Here is a 16,129-nt window from a genome sequence, read left to right on the forward strand (position 1 = left end):
TGAGGGTTAGGGTCAGTACAGAGAGAGGGACAGGGACTGAGGGTTAGGGTCAGTACAGAGAGAGGGACAGGGACTGAGGGTTCGGGTCAGTACAGAGAGAAGGACAGGGACTGAGGGTTTGGGTCAGTACAGAGAGAGGGACAGGGACTGAGGGTTTGGGTCAGTACAGAGAGAAGGACAGGGACTGAGGGTTTGGGTCAGTACAGAGCGGGGGACAGGGACTGAGGGTTTGGGTCAGTACAGAGAGAAGGACAGGGACTGAGGGTTTGGGTCAGTACAGAGAGAGGGACAGGGACTGAGGGTTTGGGTCAGTACAGAGAGAAGGACAGGGACTGAGGGTTTGGGTCAGCACAGAGAGAGGGTGGGACTGAGGGTTTGGGTCAGTACAGAGAGAAGGACAGGGACTGAGGGTTTGGGTCAGTACAGAGAGAGGGACAGGGACTGAGGGTTAGGGTCAGTACAGAGAGAGGGACAGGGACTGAGGGTTAGGGTCAGTACAGAGAGAGGGACAGGGACTGAGGGTTTGGGTCAGTACAGAGAGAGGGACAGGGACTGAGGGTTAGGGTCAGTACAGAGAGGGACAGGGACTGAGGGTTAGGGTCAGTACAGAGAGAGGGACAGGGACTGAGGGTTAGGGTCAGTACAGAGAGAGGGTGGGACTGAGGGTCAGGGTCAGTACAGAGAGAGGGTGGGACTGAGGGTTAGGGTCAGTACAGAGAGAGGGACAGGGACTGAGGGTTAGGGTCAGTACAGAGAGAGGGACAGGGACTGAGGGTTAGGGTCAGTACAGAGAGAGGGACAGGGACTGAGGGTTAGGGTCAGTACAGAGAGAGGGACAGGGACTGAGGGTTAGGGTCAGTACAGAGAGGGACAGGGACTGAGGGTTAGGGTCAGTACAGAGAGAGGGACAGGGACTGAGGGTTAGGGTCAGTGCAGAGAGAGGGACAGGGACTGAGGGTTAGGGTCAGTGCAGAGAGAGGGACAGGGACTGAGGGTTAGGGTCAGTACAGAGAGAGGGTGGGACTGAGGGTTAGGGTCAGTACAGAGAGAGGGACTGGGGGTTAGGGTCAGTACAGAGAGAGGGACAGGGACTGGGGGTTAGGGTCAGTACAGAGAGAGGGACAGGGACTGAGGGTTAGGGTCAGTACAGAGAGAGGGTGGGACTGAGGGTTAGGGTCAGTACAGAGAGAGGGACAGGGACTGAGTGTTCGGGTCAGTACAGAGAGAGGGACAGGGACTGAGGGTGAGGGTCAGTACAGAGAGGGTGGGACTGAGGGTTAGGGTCAGTACAGAGAGAGGGACAGGGACTGGGGGTTAGGGTCAGTACAGAGAGAGGGACAGGGACTGAGGGTTAGGGTCAGTACAGAGAGAGGGACAGGGACTGGGGGTTAGGGTCAGTACAGAGAGAGGGACAGGGACTGAGGGTTAGGGTCAGTACAGAGAGAGGGTGGGACTGAGGGTTAGGGTCAGTACAGAGAGAGGGACAGGGACTGAGGGTTAGGGTCAGTACAGAGAGAGGGACAGGGACTGAGGGTTAGGGTCAGTACAGAGAGAGGGACAGGGACTGAGGGTCAGGGTCAGTACAGAGAGAGGGACAGGGACTGAGGGTCAGGGTCAGTACAGAGAGAGGGACAGGGACTGGGGGTTAGGGTCAGTACAGAGAGAGGGACAGGGACTGAGGGTTAGGGTCAGTACAGAGAGAGGGACAGGGACTGAGGGTTAGGGTCAGTACAGAGAGAGGGTGGGACTGAGGGTTAGGGTCAGTACAGAGCGAGGGTGGGACTGAGGGTTCGGGTCAGTACAGAGAGAGGGACAGGGACTGAGGGTTAGGGTCAGTACAGAGAGAGGGACAGGGACTGAGGGTTCGGGTCAGTACAGAGAGAGGGTGGGACTGAGGGTTAGGGTCAGTACAGAGAGAGGGACAGGGACTGAGGGTTAGGGTCAGTACAGAGAGAGGGACAGGGACTGAGGGTTAGGGTCAGTACAGAGAGAGGGACAGGGACTGAGGGTTAGGGTCAGTACAGAGAGAGGGACAGGGACTGAGGGTCAGGGTCAGTACAGAGAGAGGGACAGGGACTGAGGGTTAGGGTCAGTACAGAGAGGGGGACAGGGACTGAGGGTTAGGGTCAGTACAGAGAGAGGGACAGGGACTGAGGGTCAGGGTCAGTACAGAGAGAGGGACAGGGACTGAGGGTTAGGGTCAGTACAGAGAGAGGGTGGGACTGAGGGTTAGGGTCAGTACAGAGAGAGGGTCAGGGACTGAGGGTTAGGGTCAGTACAGAGAGAGGGACAGGGACTGAGGGTTAGGGTCAGTACAGAGAGAGGGTGGGACTGAGGGTTCGGGTCAGTACAGAGAGAGGGACAGGGACTGAGGGTTCGGGTCAGTACAGAGAGAGGGACAGGGACTGAGGGTGAGGGTCAGTACAGAGAGAGGGACAGGGACTGGGGGTTAGGGTCAGTACAGAGAGAGGGACTGGGGGTTAGGGTCAGTACAGAGAGAGGGACAGGGACTGAGGGTTAGGGTCAGTACAGAGAGAGGGACTGAGGGTTAGGGTCAGTACAGAGAGAGGGACAGGGACTGAGGGTTAGGGTCAGTACAGAGAGAGGGTGGGACTGAGGGTTAGGGTCAGTACAGAGAGAGGGACAGGGACTGAGGGTTAGGGTCAGTACAGAGAGAGGGTGGGACTGAGGGTTAGGGTCAGTACAGAGAGAGGGTGGGACTGAGGGTTAGGGTCAGTACAGAGAGAGGGACAGGGACTGAGGGTTAGGGTCAGTACAGAGAGAGGGACAGGGACTGAGGGTTAGGGTCAGTACAGAGAGAGGGACAGGGACTGAGGGTTAGGGTCAGTACAGAGAGAGGGTGGGACTGAGGGTTAGGGTCAGTACAGAGAGAGGGACAGGGACTGAGGGTTAGGGTCAGTCCAGAGAGAGGGTGGGACTGAGGGTTAGGGTCAGTACAGAGAGAGGGTGGGACTGAGGGTTAGGGTCAGTACAGAGAGAGGGACAGGGACTGAGGGTTAGGGTCAGTACAGAGAGAGGGACAGGGACTGAGGGTTCGGGTCAGTACAGAGAGAAGGACAGGGACTGAGGGTTTGGGTCAGTACAGAGAGAGGGACAGGGACTGAGGGTTTGGGTCAGTACAGAGAGAAGGACAGGGACTGAGGGTTTGGGTCAGTACAGAGCGGGGGACAGGGACTGAGGGTTTGGGTCAGTACAGAGAGAAGGACAGGGACTGAGGGTTTGGGTCAGTACAGAGAGAGGGACAGGGACTGAGGGTTTGGGTCAGTACAGAGAGAAGGACAGGGACTGAGGGTTTGGGTCAGTACAGAGAGAGGGTGGGACTGAGGGTTTGGGTCAGTACAGAGAGAAGGACAGGGACTGAGGGTTTGGGTCAGTACAGAGAGAGGGACAGGGACTGAGGGTTAGGGTCAGTACAGAGAGAGGGACAGGGACTGAGGGTTAGGGTCAGTACAGAGAGAGGGACAGGGACTGAGGGTTTGGGTCAGTACAGAGAGAGGGACAGGGACTGAGGGTTAGGGTCAGTACAGAGAGGGACAGGGACTGAGGGTTAGGGTCAGTACAGAGAGAGGGACAGGGACTGAGGGTTAGGGTCAGTACAGAGAGAGGGTGGGACTGAGGGTCAGGGTCAGTACAGAGAGAGGGTGGGACTGAGGGTTAGGGTCAGTACAGAGAGAGGGACAGGGACTGAGGGTTAGGGTCAGTACAGAGAGAGGGACAGGGACTGAGGGTTAGGGTCAGTACAGAGAGAGGGACAGGGACTGAGGGTTAGGGTCAGTACAGAGAGAGGGACAGGGACTGAGGGTTAGGGTCAGTACAGAGAGAGGGACAGGGACTGAGGGTTCGGGTCAGTACAGAGAGAGGGACAGGGACTGAGGGTTAGGGTCAGTGCAGAGAGAGGGACAGGGACTGAGGGTTAGGGTCAGTACAGAGAGAGGGTGGGACTGAGGGTTAGGGTCAGTACAGAGAGAGGGACAGGGACTGAGGGTTAGGGTCAGTACAGAGAGAGGGACAGGGACTGGGGGTTAGGGTCAGTACAGAGAGAGGGACAGGGACTGAGGGTTAGGGTCAGTACAGAGAGAGGGTGGGACTGAGGGTTAGGGTCAGTACAGAGAGAGGGTGGGACTGAGGGTTAGGGTCAGTACAGAGAGAGGGACAGGGACTGAGTGTTCGGGTCAGTACAGAGAGAGGGACAGGGACTGAGGGTGAGGGTCAGTACAGAGAGAGGGTGGGACTGAGGGTTAGGGTCAGTACAGAGAGAGGGACAGGGACTGGGGGTTAGGGTCAGTACAGAGAGAGGGACAGGGACTGAGGGTTAGGGTCAGTACAGAGAGAGGGACAGGGACTGGGGGTTAGGGTCAGTACAGAGAGAGGGACAGGGACTGAGGGTTAGGGTCAGTACAGAGAGAGGGTGGGACTGAGGGTTAGGGTCAGTACAGAGAGAGGGACAGGGACTGAGGGTTAGGGTCAGTACAGAGAGAGGGACAGGGACTGAGGGTTAGGGTCAGTACAGAGAGAGGGACAGGGACTGAGGGTTAGGGTCAGTACAGAGAGAGGGTGGGACTGAGGGTTCGGGTCAGTACAGAGAGAGGGTGGGACTGAGGGTGAGGGTCAGTACAGAGAGAGGGTTAGGGTCAGTACAGCGAGAGGGACAGGGACTGGGGGTTAGGGTCAGTACAGAGAGAGGGACAGGGACTGAGGATTCGGGTCAGTACAGAGAGAGGGACAGGGACTGAGGGTTAGGGTCAGTACAGAGAGAGGGTGGGACTGAGGGTTAGGGTCAGTACAGAGAGAGGGACAGGGACTGAGGGTTCGGGTCAGTACAGAGAGGGGGACAGGGACTGAGGGTTAGGGTCAGTACAGAGAGAGGGACAGGGACTGAGGGTTAGGGTCAGTACAGAGAGAGGGTGGGACTGAGGGTCAGGGTCAGTACAGAGAGAGGGTGGGACTGAGGGTTAGGGTCAGTACAGAGAGAGGGTGGGACTGGGGGTTCGGGTCAGTACAGAGAGAGGGACAGGGACTGAGGGTCAGGGTCAGTACAGAGAGAGGGACAGGGACTGAGGGTTAGGGTCAGTACAGAGAGGGTGGGACTGAGGGTTAGGGTCAGTACAGAGAGAGGGTGGGACTGAGGGTTAGGGTCAGTACAGAGAGAGGGACAGGGACTGAGGGTTAGGGTCAGTACAGAGAGAGGGACAGGGACTGAGGATTAGGGTCAGTACAGAGAGAGGGACAGGGACTGAGGGTTAGGGTCAGTACAGAGAGAGGGACAGGGACTGAGGGTTAGGGTCAGTACAGAGAGAGGGACAGGGACTGAGGGTTCGGGTCAGTACAGAGAGAGGGACAGGGACTGAGGGTTAGGGTCAGTACAGAGAGAGGGACAGGGACTGAGGGTTAGGGTCAGTACAGAGAGAGGGTGGGACTGAGGGTTAGGGTCAGTACAGAGAGAGGGACAGGGACTGAGGGTTAGGGTCAGTACAGAGAGAGGGACAGGGACTGGGGGTTAGGGTCAGTACAGAGAGAGGGACAGGGACTGAGGGTTAGGGTCAGTACAGAGAGAGGGTGGGACTGAGGGTTAGGGTCAGTCCAGAGAGAGGGACAGGGACTGAGGGTTAGGGTCAGTACAGAGAGAGGGTGGGACTGAGGGTTAGGGTCAGTACAGAGAGAGGGACAGGGACTGAGGGTTAGGGTCAGTACAGAGAGAGAGACAGGGACTGGGGGTTAGGGTCAGTACAGAGAGAGGGACAGGGACTGAGGGTTAGGGTCAGTACAGAGAGAGGGACAGGGACTGAGGGCTAGGGTCAGTACAGAGAGAGGGTGGGACTGAGGGTTAGGGTCAGTACAGAGAGAGGGACAGGGACTGAGGGTTAGGGTCAGTACAGAGAGAGGGACAGGGACTGAGGGTTATGGTCAGTACAGAGAGGGTGGGACTGAGGGTTAGGGTCAGTACAGAGAGAGGGACAGGGACTGAGGGTTAGGGTCAGTACAGAGAGAGAGACAGGGACTGAGGGTTAGGGTCAGTACAGAGAGAGGGACAGGGACTGAGGGTTAGGGTCAGTACAGAGAGAGGGACAGGGACTGAGGGTTAGGGTCAGTACAGAGAGAGGGTGGGACTGAGGGTTAGGGTCAGTACAGAGAGAGGGACAGGGACTGAGGGTGAGGGTCAGTACAGAGAGGGTGGGACTGAGGGTTAGGGTCAGTACAGAGAGAGGGACAGGGACTGAGGGTCAGGGTCAGTACAGAGAGAGGGTGGGACTGGGGGTCAGGGTCAGTACAGAGAGAGGGACAGGGACTGAGGGTCAGGGTCAGTACAGAGAGAGGGCCAGGGACTGAGGGTTCGGGTCAGTACAGAGAGAGGGACAGGGACTGAGGGTTAGGGTCAGTACAGAGAGAGGGACAGGGACTGAGGGTCAGGGTCAGTACAGAGAGAGGGACAGGGACTGAGGGTCAGGGTCAGTACAGAGAGAGGGACAGGGACGGGGGTTAGGGTCAGTACAGAGAGAGGGTGGGACTGAGGGTTAGGGTCAGTACAGAGCGAGGGTGGGACTGAGGGTTCGGGTCAGTACAGAGAGAGGGACAGGGACTGAGGGTTAGGGACTGAGGGTTCGGGTCAGTACAGAGAGAGGGTGGGACTGAGGGTTCGGGTCAGTACAGAGACAGGGACTGAGGGTTAGGGTCAGTACAGAGAGAGGGACAGGGACTGGGGGTTAGGGTCAGTACAGAGAGAGGGACAGGGACTGAGGGTCAGGGTCAGTACAGAGAGGGACAGGGACTGAGGGTCAGGGTCAGTACAGAGAGAGGGACAGGGACGGGGGTTAGGGTCAGTACAGAGAGAGGGTGGGACTGAGGGTTAGGGTCAGTACAGAGCGAGGGTGGGACTGAGGGTTCGGGTCAGTACAGAGAGAGGGACAGGGACTGAGGGTTAGGGACTGAGGGTTCGGGTCAGTACAGAGAGAGGGTGGGACTGAGGGTTCGGGTCAGTACAGAGACAGGGACTGAGGGTTGGGGTCAGTACAGAGAGAGGGACAGGGACTGGGGGTTAGGGTCAGTACAGAGAGAGGGACAGGGACTGAGGGTTAGGGTCAGTACAGAGAGAGGGACAGGGACTGAGGGTTAGGGTCAGTACAGAGAGAGGGACAGGGACTGAGGGTTAGGGTCAGTACAGAGAGAGGGACAGGGACTGAGGGTTAGGGTCAGTACAGAGAGAGGGACAGGGACTGAGGGTTCGGGTCAGTACAGAGAGAGGGACAGGGACTGAGGGTTAGGGTCAGTACAGAGAGAGGGACAGGGACTGAGGGTTAGGGTCAGTACAGAGAGGGTGGGACTGCGGGTTAGGGTCAGTACAGAGAGAGGGACAGGGACTGAGGGTTAGGGTCAGTACAGAGAGAGGGACAGGGACTGAGGGTTCGGGTCAGTACAGAGAGAGGGTGGGACTGAGGGTTAGGGTCAGTAGAGAGAGGGTGGGACACTGGAGAACCTGATGCTCCGAGCAATGTCATTTGAGGGAGAGGAGCTGATCGGTGGTTGGAGCCATTCAGGCCACTGAAAGGAGTCTCGCTCCCCTCGGGTGATGTTCTGTTGGCCAGGAGCAATTTCCCAGCTTGCCTCCGGTTTCAGGTATCCGAGAGGGAATTCACACACGGCAAAGAGTTTGGAGAAGAGAAACAAGAATATTTCTTGGACTTTATCAGGTAGGTTGTGGTCGGTGCTCTCTCTGCTGCAGTTACTCCAGCAACTGCTGGTGTGGTGGTCGGTGCTCTCTCTGGTGAAATTTCTCCAGCAGCTGCTGGTGTTGTGGTCGGTGCTCTCTGATGGTGAAGTTACTCCAGCAGCTGGTGAAGTTACTCCAGCAGCTGCTGGTGTTGTGGTCGGTGCTCTCTCTGAAGGTGCAGTTACTCCAGCAGCTGCTGGTGTTGTGGTCGGTGCTCTCTCTGAAGGTGCAGTTTCTCCAGCAGCTGCTGGTGTTGTGGTCGGTGCTCTCTCTGAAGGTGCAGTTACTCCAGCAGCTGCTAGTGTGGTGGTCGGTGCTCTCTCTGAAGGTGCAGTTTCTCCAGCAGCTGCTGGTGTTGTGGTCGGTGCTCTCTCTGAAGGTGCAGTTACTCCAGCAGCTGCTAGTGTGGTGGTCGGTGCTCTCTCTGAAGGTGCAGTTTCTCCAGCAGCTGCTGGTGTTGTGGTCGGTGCTCTCTCTGAAGGTGCAGTTTCTCCAGCAGCTGCTGGTGTTGTGGTCGGTGCTCTCTCTGAAGGTGCAGTTTCTCCAGCAGCTGCTGGTGTGGTCGGTGCTCTCTCTGATGCAAAGACTTTTCCTGTAGTTCTGCCATTCTCTTTTTCTCTATTGCTCAACCTGCACATGTGATTGGAGGAATGGTGGAACCACTTGGGACTGTCACTCCGAGGCTGAGGGAGTGAAATACTGAACCATGAGCCGCTCTGTAATTGGGATTGTTTAATATGAATCGTTCCATTGCTGAACAGTGGCTCTGTATTTGTCCTGCTTCTGAGACATAGCTGATACTGGGAGCACCGTATGCAGTACAGCCGTAGGCATCTCGTTGGGCAGTGGCGGGGCCCCGGGCCCCGGCGTTGGGCAGTGGCGGGGCCCCCGGCGTTGGGCAGTGGCGGGGCCCCCGGCGTTGGGCAGTGGCGGGGCCCCCGGCGTTGGGCAGTGGCGGGGCCCCCGGCGTTGGGCAGTGGCGGGGCCCCCGGCGTTGGGCAGTGGCGGGGCCCCCGGCGTTGGGCAGTGGCGGGGCCCCCGGCGTTGGGCAGTGGCGGGGCCCCCGCACCCACTAGTACTGTAGCTAGTTTTTTTTAAAGTGACACACCTGTACACTGGGTGTTAAACAGTTCCTGTACGCATCGTGTTTATTGTCTCTCTAGCTGGAGATGTGAGTATTAATGGATTCTGTTTCTCTTTCGATTTCAGTTTGCGTTACCGTCCCTCAGTGTGAGAGTATCAGAACTCATCGAGAATGTCGCGGCGTAGCTCGCGTCTTGCAACAAGCGGTTATTATCAAGATGACGATGATGCCTCAAGCAGCAGTGGGGGATCTGTTGCTGGAAGCGTGGTGTCCTACAAAGAGAGTCCGGTCAGGTGGGTTCCACTATTTCTTACAGCCACGCACTCTGCTAACAACTGAGAGGAAACAGGTGCTTCCAGCAACTGTCATGAAGTCATAGTCATAACGGCACAAGAAGGCGGTCATCGAGTCCGTGCCGGCTCTCTGTAGAGCAATCCAGTCAGTCCCATTCCCCCGCTCTATCCCCGGAGCCCTGCAAGTTTATTTCCCTCAAGTGCCTATCCAGTCTCCCCTTGAAAACATTGAGTGTCTCCGCTTCCACCACGTCCATCGGCAGCAAGTTCAAGGTCCTCACCAATCAGTGCGTAAAAAACTTTCCTCATATTCCCCCTGTATCTCTTGCCAAATCTGTGTCCCCTAGTTCCTGTACCATCAACTGGTGGGAGCAGCCTTTCCCCGTCTAGCCTATCCAAACCCATCATAATCTTGTACACCTCGATCAAATCACCCCTCACCCTCCTTTGCTCTAATGAAAACAAATCCAGCTTCTCCAACCTGTCCTTGTAGCTAAGATCCCCCATCCCCGGAACCATTCTGGTAAATCTCCTCTGCACCCTCTCAAGGGCCTTCACATCCTTCCTAAAGTGTGGTGACCAGAACTGGACACAATACTCCAGTTGTGGGCTAACCAGCACTTTATAAAGGTTCAGCATAACTTCTCTACTTTTGTACTCAATACCTCTATTTATGAAGCCCAAGATCCCATATGCTTTGCTAACCACTCTCTCAATATGTCCCGCCACCTTCAGGGACCTATGCACATTAACTCCCAGGTCCCTCTGTCCCTGCACACTCTTTAAAACTGTGCCATTAAGTGTATATTGCCTCTCCCTGTTCCTTCTGCCAAAATGCATCACCTCACACTTCTCTGTATTAAATCCCATCTGCCACTTGTCTGCCCATTCTGCTAGCCTTTCTATGTCCTGTTGCAGTCGATTGGTATCATCCTCACTGTTTGCCACACCCCCAAGTTTGGTGTCATCAGCAAATTTAGAAATTCTACTCTGTATTTCAATATCCAGGTCATTTATATACTTCAAAAAAAGCGGTGGCCCCAGCACTGACCCTTGGAACACCACTGTCTACCATCCTCCAGTCTGAAAAACAGCCATTTAACACAACTCGCTGTTTTCTGTCCTTAAGCCAATTCTTTATCAAATCTGCCACTGACCCACCTATTCCATGAGCCTCAATTTTGTTAACCAGCCTTCTGTGTGGTACTTTGTCAAACGCCTTCCTAAAATCCATGTAGACAACATCCATTGCATTCCCTTCATCAATCCTCCCTGCTACATCATCAAAAAATTCAATTAGATTAGTTAAACACGATCTGCCTTTTACAAATCCATGTTGGTTCTCCTTAATTAGTTTAAACGTCTCCAAGTGCCCATTAATTTTTTTCCTTGATTATTGTTTCTAAAACTTTACCCACCACTGATGTTAAACTGACCGGCCTGTAGTTACTAGGATTGTCCTTACACCCTTTCTTGAACAATGGTGTCACATTTGCCACTTTCCAATCCTCAGGCACCTCCCCCGCATCTAGGGAAGAGTGGAAAATTATGGCAAGCCCTTCCGCTATCTCCTCCCCCAATTCCCTTTGCAACCTGGGATGCAAGCCACCTGGCCCAGGCGACTTGTCCACTCTAAGCATACCCAGCCTTTCTAGTACATCCTGTCTATCAATTTTCACCCCTTCCTTTGCTTCTACATTTTCCACTGTTACCGATATTTTGTCAGCATCCACCTCCTTAGTAAACACCGATACAAAGTACTCATTGAGTATTCTAGCCTTACCCTGCGTCTCGAAGCATATATCACCTTCTTTGTCTATAATAGGCCCCATCCCGCCTCTTACTATCCACTTACTGTTTACATGCCGGTAGAAGATTTTTGGGTTCCCTTTTATGTTAACTGCCATTCTACTCTCATAGCCAATCTTATTTTCATCTTCACATCCCCTCTCAACTTATTGTATTTGGCCTGGTTCTCCCTTGAAGAATTCACCTGACATGCATCGTACACCCTCTTTTTTTGTTTCATCACCTTCTCTATCTCCCTCGCCATCGAAGGAGCCCTTGCTATGGTTCCCTTACCCTTCCCTCTTATTGGAATCTACCTAGCCTGTACTTGGAACATCTCCTCCTCAAAGATCACCCATTGTTCCATTACAGTTTTTCCTGTCAGCCTTTGGTTCCATTTTACCATGGCTAGATCCTTTCGCATCCCATTGAAGTTAGTCCTATTCCAGTTTAGAAGTTTCACTCTAGATTGTTCCTTGCTTCTCTCCATTGCTAATCTAAATCTTATGATACGATAATCACTCGTACCCAAGTGTTCTCCCACAGACACTTGGTCGACCTGGCCCACTTCATTCCCCAGCACCAGATCCAGCAATGCCTCCTTCCTAGTTAGGCCAAGAACATACTGGTCAAGGAAATTCTCCTGAACACATTTCAGAAATTCCTCCCCCTCCTTTCCCTTTACCCTAGCATTATCCCAATCGATATTTGGGTAATTAAAGTCCCCCCAATATCACCACTCTATAGTTCTTGCATACCTCTGCGATTTCCCTGTAGATTTGCTCCTCTACCTCCCTCTCACTATTTGGAGGCCTATAGAATACCCCCAATAACGTGATCAAACCCTTTTTGCTCCTCGACTCTAACCAAATGGATTCTGTCCTTGTCCCCTCAAGAACATCCTCCCTTTCCAACACTACAATGTCTTCCTCAATCAGCACTGCCACCCCACCTCCCTTTTTTTCTTCCCTATCTTTTCTGAATACCTTGGACCCTTGAATATTAAGTGCCCAGTCCTCACTGTTTTTAAGCCACATTTCCGTTATTGTCACAGCATCATATTGCCACACGGCTAATTGTGTTTGTAGCTCACCAACCTCTTATTCACCACACTTTGTGCGTTTACGTACGTGCATTCTAAACCCATTTTTGATTTTTTCTTAGTCTGCTCCTATCTAATATGGCACTACATCTGCCTCCAGCACTACATTGCCCTCCAGTAACATTCAACACAATCACTCTTCCATGCACCCCATTCCCCCCCTCCACTCCGACATGCTGGTGCCCATCCCCCTGCCAAGCTAGTTTAAACCCTCCCCAACAGCACGAGCAAACCTCCCCGCGAGGATATTGGTCCCGGCTCTGTTGAGGTGTAACCCGTCCGGCTTGTACAGTCCCACCTTCCCCAGAAATGGTCCGAATGCCTCAGGAATCTAAAGCCCTCCCTCCTGCACCATCTCTCCAGTCACGCATTTATCTGTTCAGTCCTCCTCCTCCTGTACTCTAGCACGTGGCACCGGGCGTAATCCAGAGATTACTACCTTTTGAGGTCCTGCTTTTTAATCTCTTTCCTAGCTCCCTAAAATCTGCCTGCGGGACCTCATCCCTCTTTCTGTCTGTCGTTGGTACCGATATGGACCACGACCTCTGACTGTTCACCCTCCCCCCTCAGAGTGTCCTGCAGCCGCTCAGTGACATCCTTGACCCTGACACCAGGGAGGCAACACACCATCCTGGAGTCACGTCTGCGTCCACAGAAATGCCTATCTGTTCCCCTTACCAATGAATCCCCTATCACGATTACTCTTCTGCTCTTCTTCCCCACCCCCCACCCCCCCCCCCCCCGCTGCAGTTGAGCCACCCGTGGTGCCGTGGACTTGGCTCTGGCTGCTCTCCCCAGAGGAGCCATCAGCCCCACCAGTTTCCAGAACTGTGAACCGGTTAGCGAGTGAGATGCACTCTGGGGATTCCTGCCCTACCTGCCTGGTCCTCCTTCTCTGTCTGGTGGTCACCCATTCCCTCTCTGACTGCACATTCTGAGGCTGCGGGGTGACCACTTCTAGAAACTAAGTATTTCTCCGCCTTGCGGATGCACTGTAGTGACTCCAGCTGCTGCTCAAGCTCCGAAACCCGGAGCTCGAGTTGCTATAGTTGGTGACACTTCCTGCACACTTAGTGTGTCTGTTGCCCACTCATTCTTGCCCAACCCCTTACTTTCCCCTCTCTCTCTTAAAGATAGACAGAAACCTCAACAATCAGTCTCCTTCACATCACTGATCTCTGCTCCAAGATCACCGTGTACTGGAGAGATTCAATAATGAACTAACGAGGAAGCCCACGCTCCTCATTGAGGGCTGCAGCCGCTGAGTTCACACCGTCCCTCGGGGTGGTGTATACGGCCACTGTTACTGTGGGGGCAGGCGGTTTGCAGCTTCTTGAGGTAGGGGCAGCTGTTATTCCAGAACCCACAGATGGGACACTGCAGTGACTGTTACTGTGGAGCCCACACCCTGGGTGCTGTAGGCACTTTCAATCAGCTATCCCCGTGACCGTGATAATGGTGTAGTGCCACAGCTCCCCGTGACCGTGATAATGGTGTAGTGCCACAGCTCCCCGTGACTGTGATAGTGGTGTAGTGCCACAGCTCCCTGTGACTGTGATAGTGGTGTAGTGCCACAGCTCCCTGTGACCGTGATAGTGGTGCAGTGCCACAGCTCCCTGTGACCGTGATAGTGGTGCAGTGCCACAGCTCCCTGTGACCGTGATAGTGGTGTAGTGCCACAGCTCCCTGTGACCGTGACAGTGGTGTAGTGCCACAGCTCCCTGTGACCGTGATAGTGGTGCAGTGCCACAGCTCCCTGTGACCGTGATAATGGTGTAGTGCCACAGCTCCCTGTGACCGTGATAGTGGTGTAGTGCCACAGCGCCCTGTGACCGTGATAGTGGTGTAGTGCCACAGCTCCCTGTGACCGTGATAGTGGTGTAGTGCCACAGCTCCCTGTGACCGTGATAGTGGTGCAGTGCCACAGCTCCCTGTGACCGTGATAGTGGTGCAGTGCCACAGCTCCCTGTGACCGTGATAATGGTGTAGTGCCACAGCTCCCTGTGACCGTGATAGTGGTGTAGTGCCACAGCTCCCTGTGACCGTGATAATGGTGCAGTGCCACAGCTCCCTGTGACCGTGATAGTGGTGAAGTGCCACAGCTCCCTGTGACCGTGATAGTGGTGTAGTGCCACAGCTCCCTGTGACTGTGATAGTGGTGCAGTGCCACAGCTCCCTGTGACCGTGATAATGGTGCAGTGCCACAGCTCCCTGTGACCGTGATAGTGGTGCAGTGCCACAGCTCCCTGTGACCGTGATAGTGGTGCAGTGCCACAGCTCCCTGTGACTGTGATAGTGGTGTAGTGCCACAGCTCCCCGTGACCGTGCTAGTGGTGTAGTGCCACAGCTCCCTGTGACCGTGATAATGGTGCAGTGCCACAGCTCCCTGTGACCGTGATAATGGTGTAGTGCCACACCTCCCCGTGACTGTGCTAGTGGTGTAGTGCCACAGCTCCCTGTGACCGTGATAGTGGTGTAGTGCCACAGCTCCCTGTGACCGTGATAGTGGTGTAGTGCCACAGCTCCCTGTGACCGTGATAGTGGTGTAGTGCCACAGCTCCCTGTGACTGTGATAATGGTGTCGTGCCACAGCTCCCTGTGACCGTGATAGTGGTGCAGTGCCACAGCTCCCTGTGACTGTGATAATGGTGTAGTGCCACAGCTCCCTGTGACCGTGATAGTGGTGTAGTGCCACAGCTCCCTGTGACCGTGATAATGGTGTCGTGCCACAGCTCCCTGTGACCGTGATAATGGTGTAGTGCCACAGCTCCCTGTGACTGTGATAGTGGTGCAGTGCCACAGCTCCCTGTGACTGTGATAATGGTGCAGTGCCACAGCTCCCTGTGACTGTGATAGTGGTGCAGTGCCACAGCTCCCTGTGACTGTGATAATGGTGCAGTGCCACAGCTCCCTGTGACCGTGATAGTGGTGCAGTGCCACAGCTCCCTGTGACTGTGATAATGGTGCAGTGCCACAGCTCCCTGTGACCGTGATAATGGTGCAGTGCCACAGCTCCCTGTGACTGTGATAGTGGTGCAGTGCCACAGCTCCCTGTGACCGTGATAGTGGTGTAGTGCCACAGCTCCCTGTGACCGTGATAGTGGTGCAGTGCCACAGCTCCCTGTGACTGTGATAATGGTGCAGTGCCACAGCTCCCTGTGACCGTGATAATGGTGCAGTGCCACAGCTCCCTGTGACTGTGATAGTGGTGCAGTGCCACAGCTCCCTGTGACCGTGATAGTGGTGTAGTGCCACAGCTCCCCGTGACCGTGATAATGGTGCAGTGCCACAGCTCCCTGTGACCGTGATAATGGTGCAGTGCCACAGCTCCCTGTGACCGTGATAGTGGTGCAGTGCCACAGCTCCCTGTGACCGTGATAATGGTGCAGTGCCACAGCTCCCTGTGACCGTGATAATGGTGTAGTGCCACAGCTCCCTGTGACCGTGATAATGGTGTAGTGCCACAGCTCCCTGTGACCGTGATAATGGTGCAGTGCCACAGCTCCCTGTGACCGTGATAATGGTGTAGTGCCACAGCTCCCTGTGACCGTGATAATGGTGCAGTGCCACAGCTCCCTGTGACCGTGATAGTGGTGCAGTGCCACAGCTCCCTGTGACCGTGATAGTGGTGTAGTGCCACAGCTCCCTGTGATCGTGATAGTGGTGTAGTGCCACAGCTCCCTGTGACCGTGATAGTGGTGTAGTGCCACAGCTCCGTGACCGTGATAATGGTGTAGTGCCACAGCTCCCTGTGACTGTGATAGTGGTGCAGTGCCACAGCTCCCTGTGACTGTGATAGTGGTGTAGTGCCACAGCTCCCTGTGACCGTGATAGTGGTGTAGTGCCACAGCTCCCTGTGACTGTGATAATGGTGTAGTGCCACAGCTCCCTGTGACCGTGATAATGGTGTAGTGCCACAGCTCCCTGTGACCGTGATAGTGGTGTAGTGCCACAGCTCCCTGTGACCGTGATAGTGGTGTAGTGCCACAGCTCCCTGTGACCGTGATAGTGGTGTAGTGCCACAGCTCCCTGTGACCGTGATAATGGTGCAGTGCCACAGCTCCGTGACCGTGATAATGGTGCAGTGCCACAGCTCCCTGTGACCGTGATAATGGTGCAGTGCCACAGCTCCCTGT

The 16,129-nt window shown here is 54.9% G+C and overlaps 1 protein-coding gene across 4 annotated transcripts in view; it reads left to right on the plus strand.

Annotated features, from left to right (window-relative positions):
* LOC147098720 (SUN domain-containing protein 2-like) overlaps positions 1 to 16,129 on the plus strand; it is a 183,175-nt gene that overhangs the window by 75,362 nt on the left and 91,684 nt on the right. For 3 of the 4 annotated variants that reach the window (XM_085969410.1, XM_085969408.1, XM_085969411.1), the window contains exon 2: positions 8,936 to 9,103. In XM_085969410.1, coding sequence (XP_085825536.1) covers positions 8,982 to 9,103 — 122 coding nt within the window. In that variant the 5' untranslated portion in view covers positions 8,936 to 8,981. Of the gene's footprint in view, positions 1 to 7,632; positions 7,707 to 8,935; positions 9,104 to 16,129 lie in introns of all 4 variants that reach the window. The other variant, XM_085969409.1, reaches the window with a different exon arrangement.

The sequence above is a fragment of the Somniosus microcephalus genome, chromosome 28, assembly GCF_052327205.1.
Source record: "Somniosus microcephalus isolate GS21.2 chromosome 28, FLI_Smic_1.0, whole genome shotgun sequence".
Classification (NCBI taxonomy): domain Eukaryota; kingdom Metazoa; phylum Chordata; class Chondrichthyes; order Squaliformes; family Somniosidae; genus Somniosus; species Somniosus microcephalus.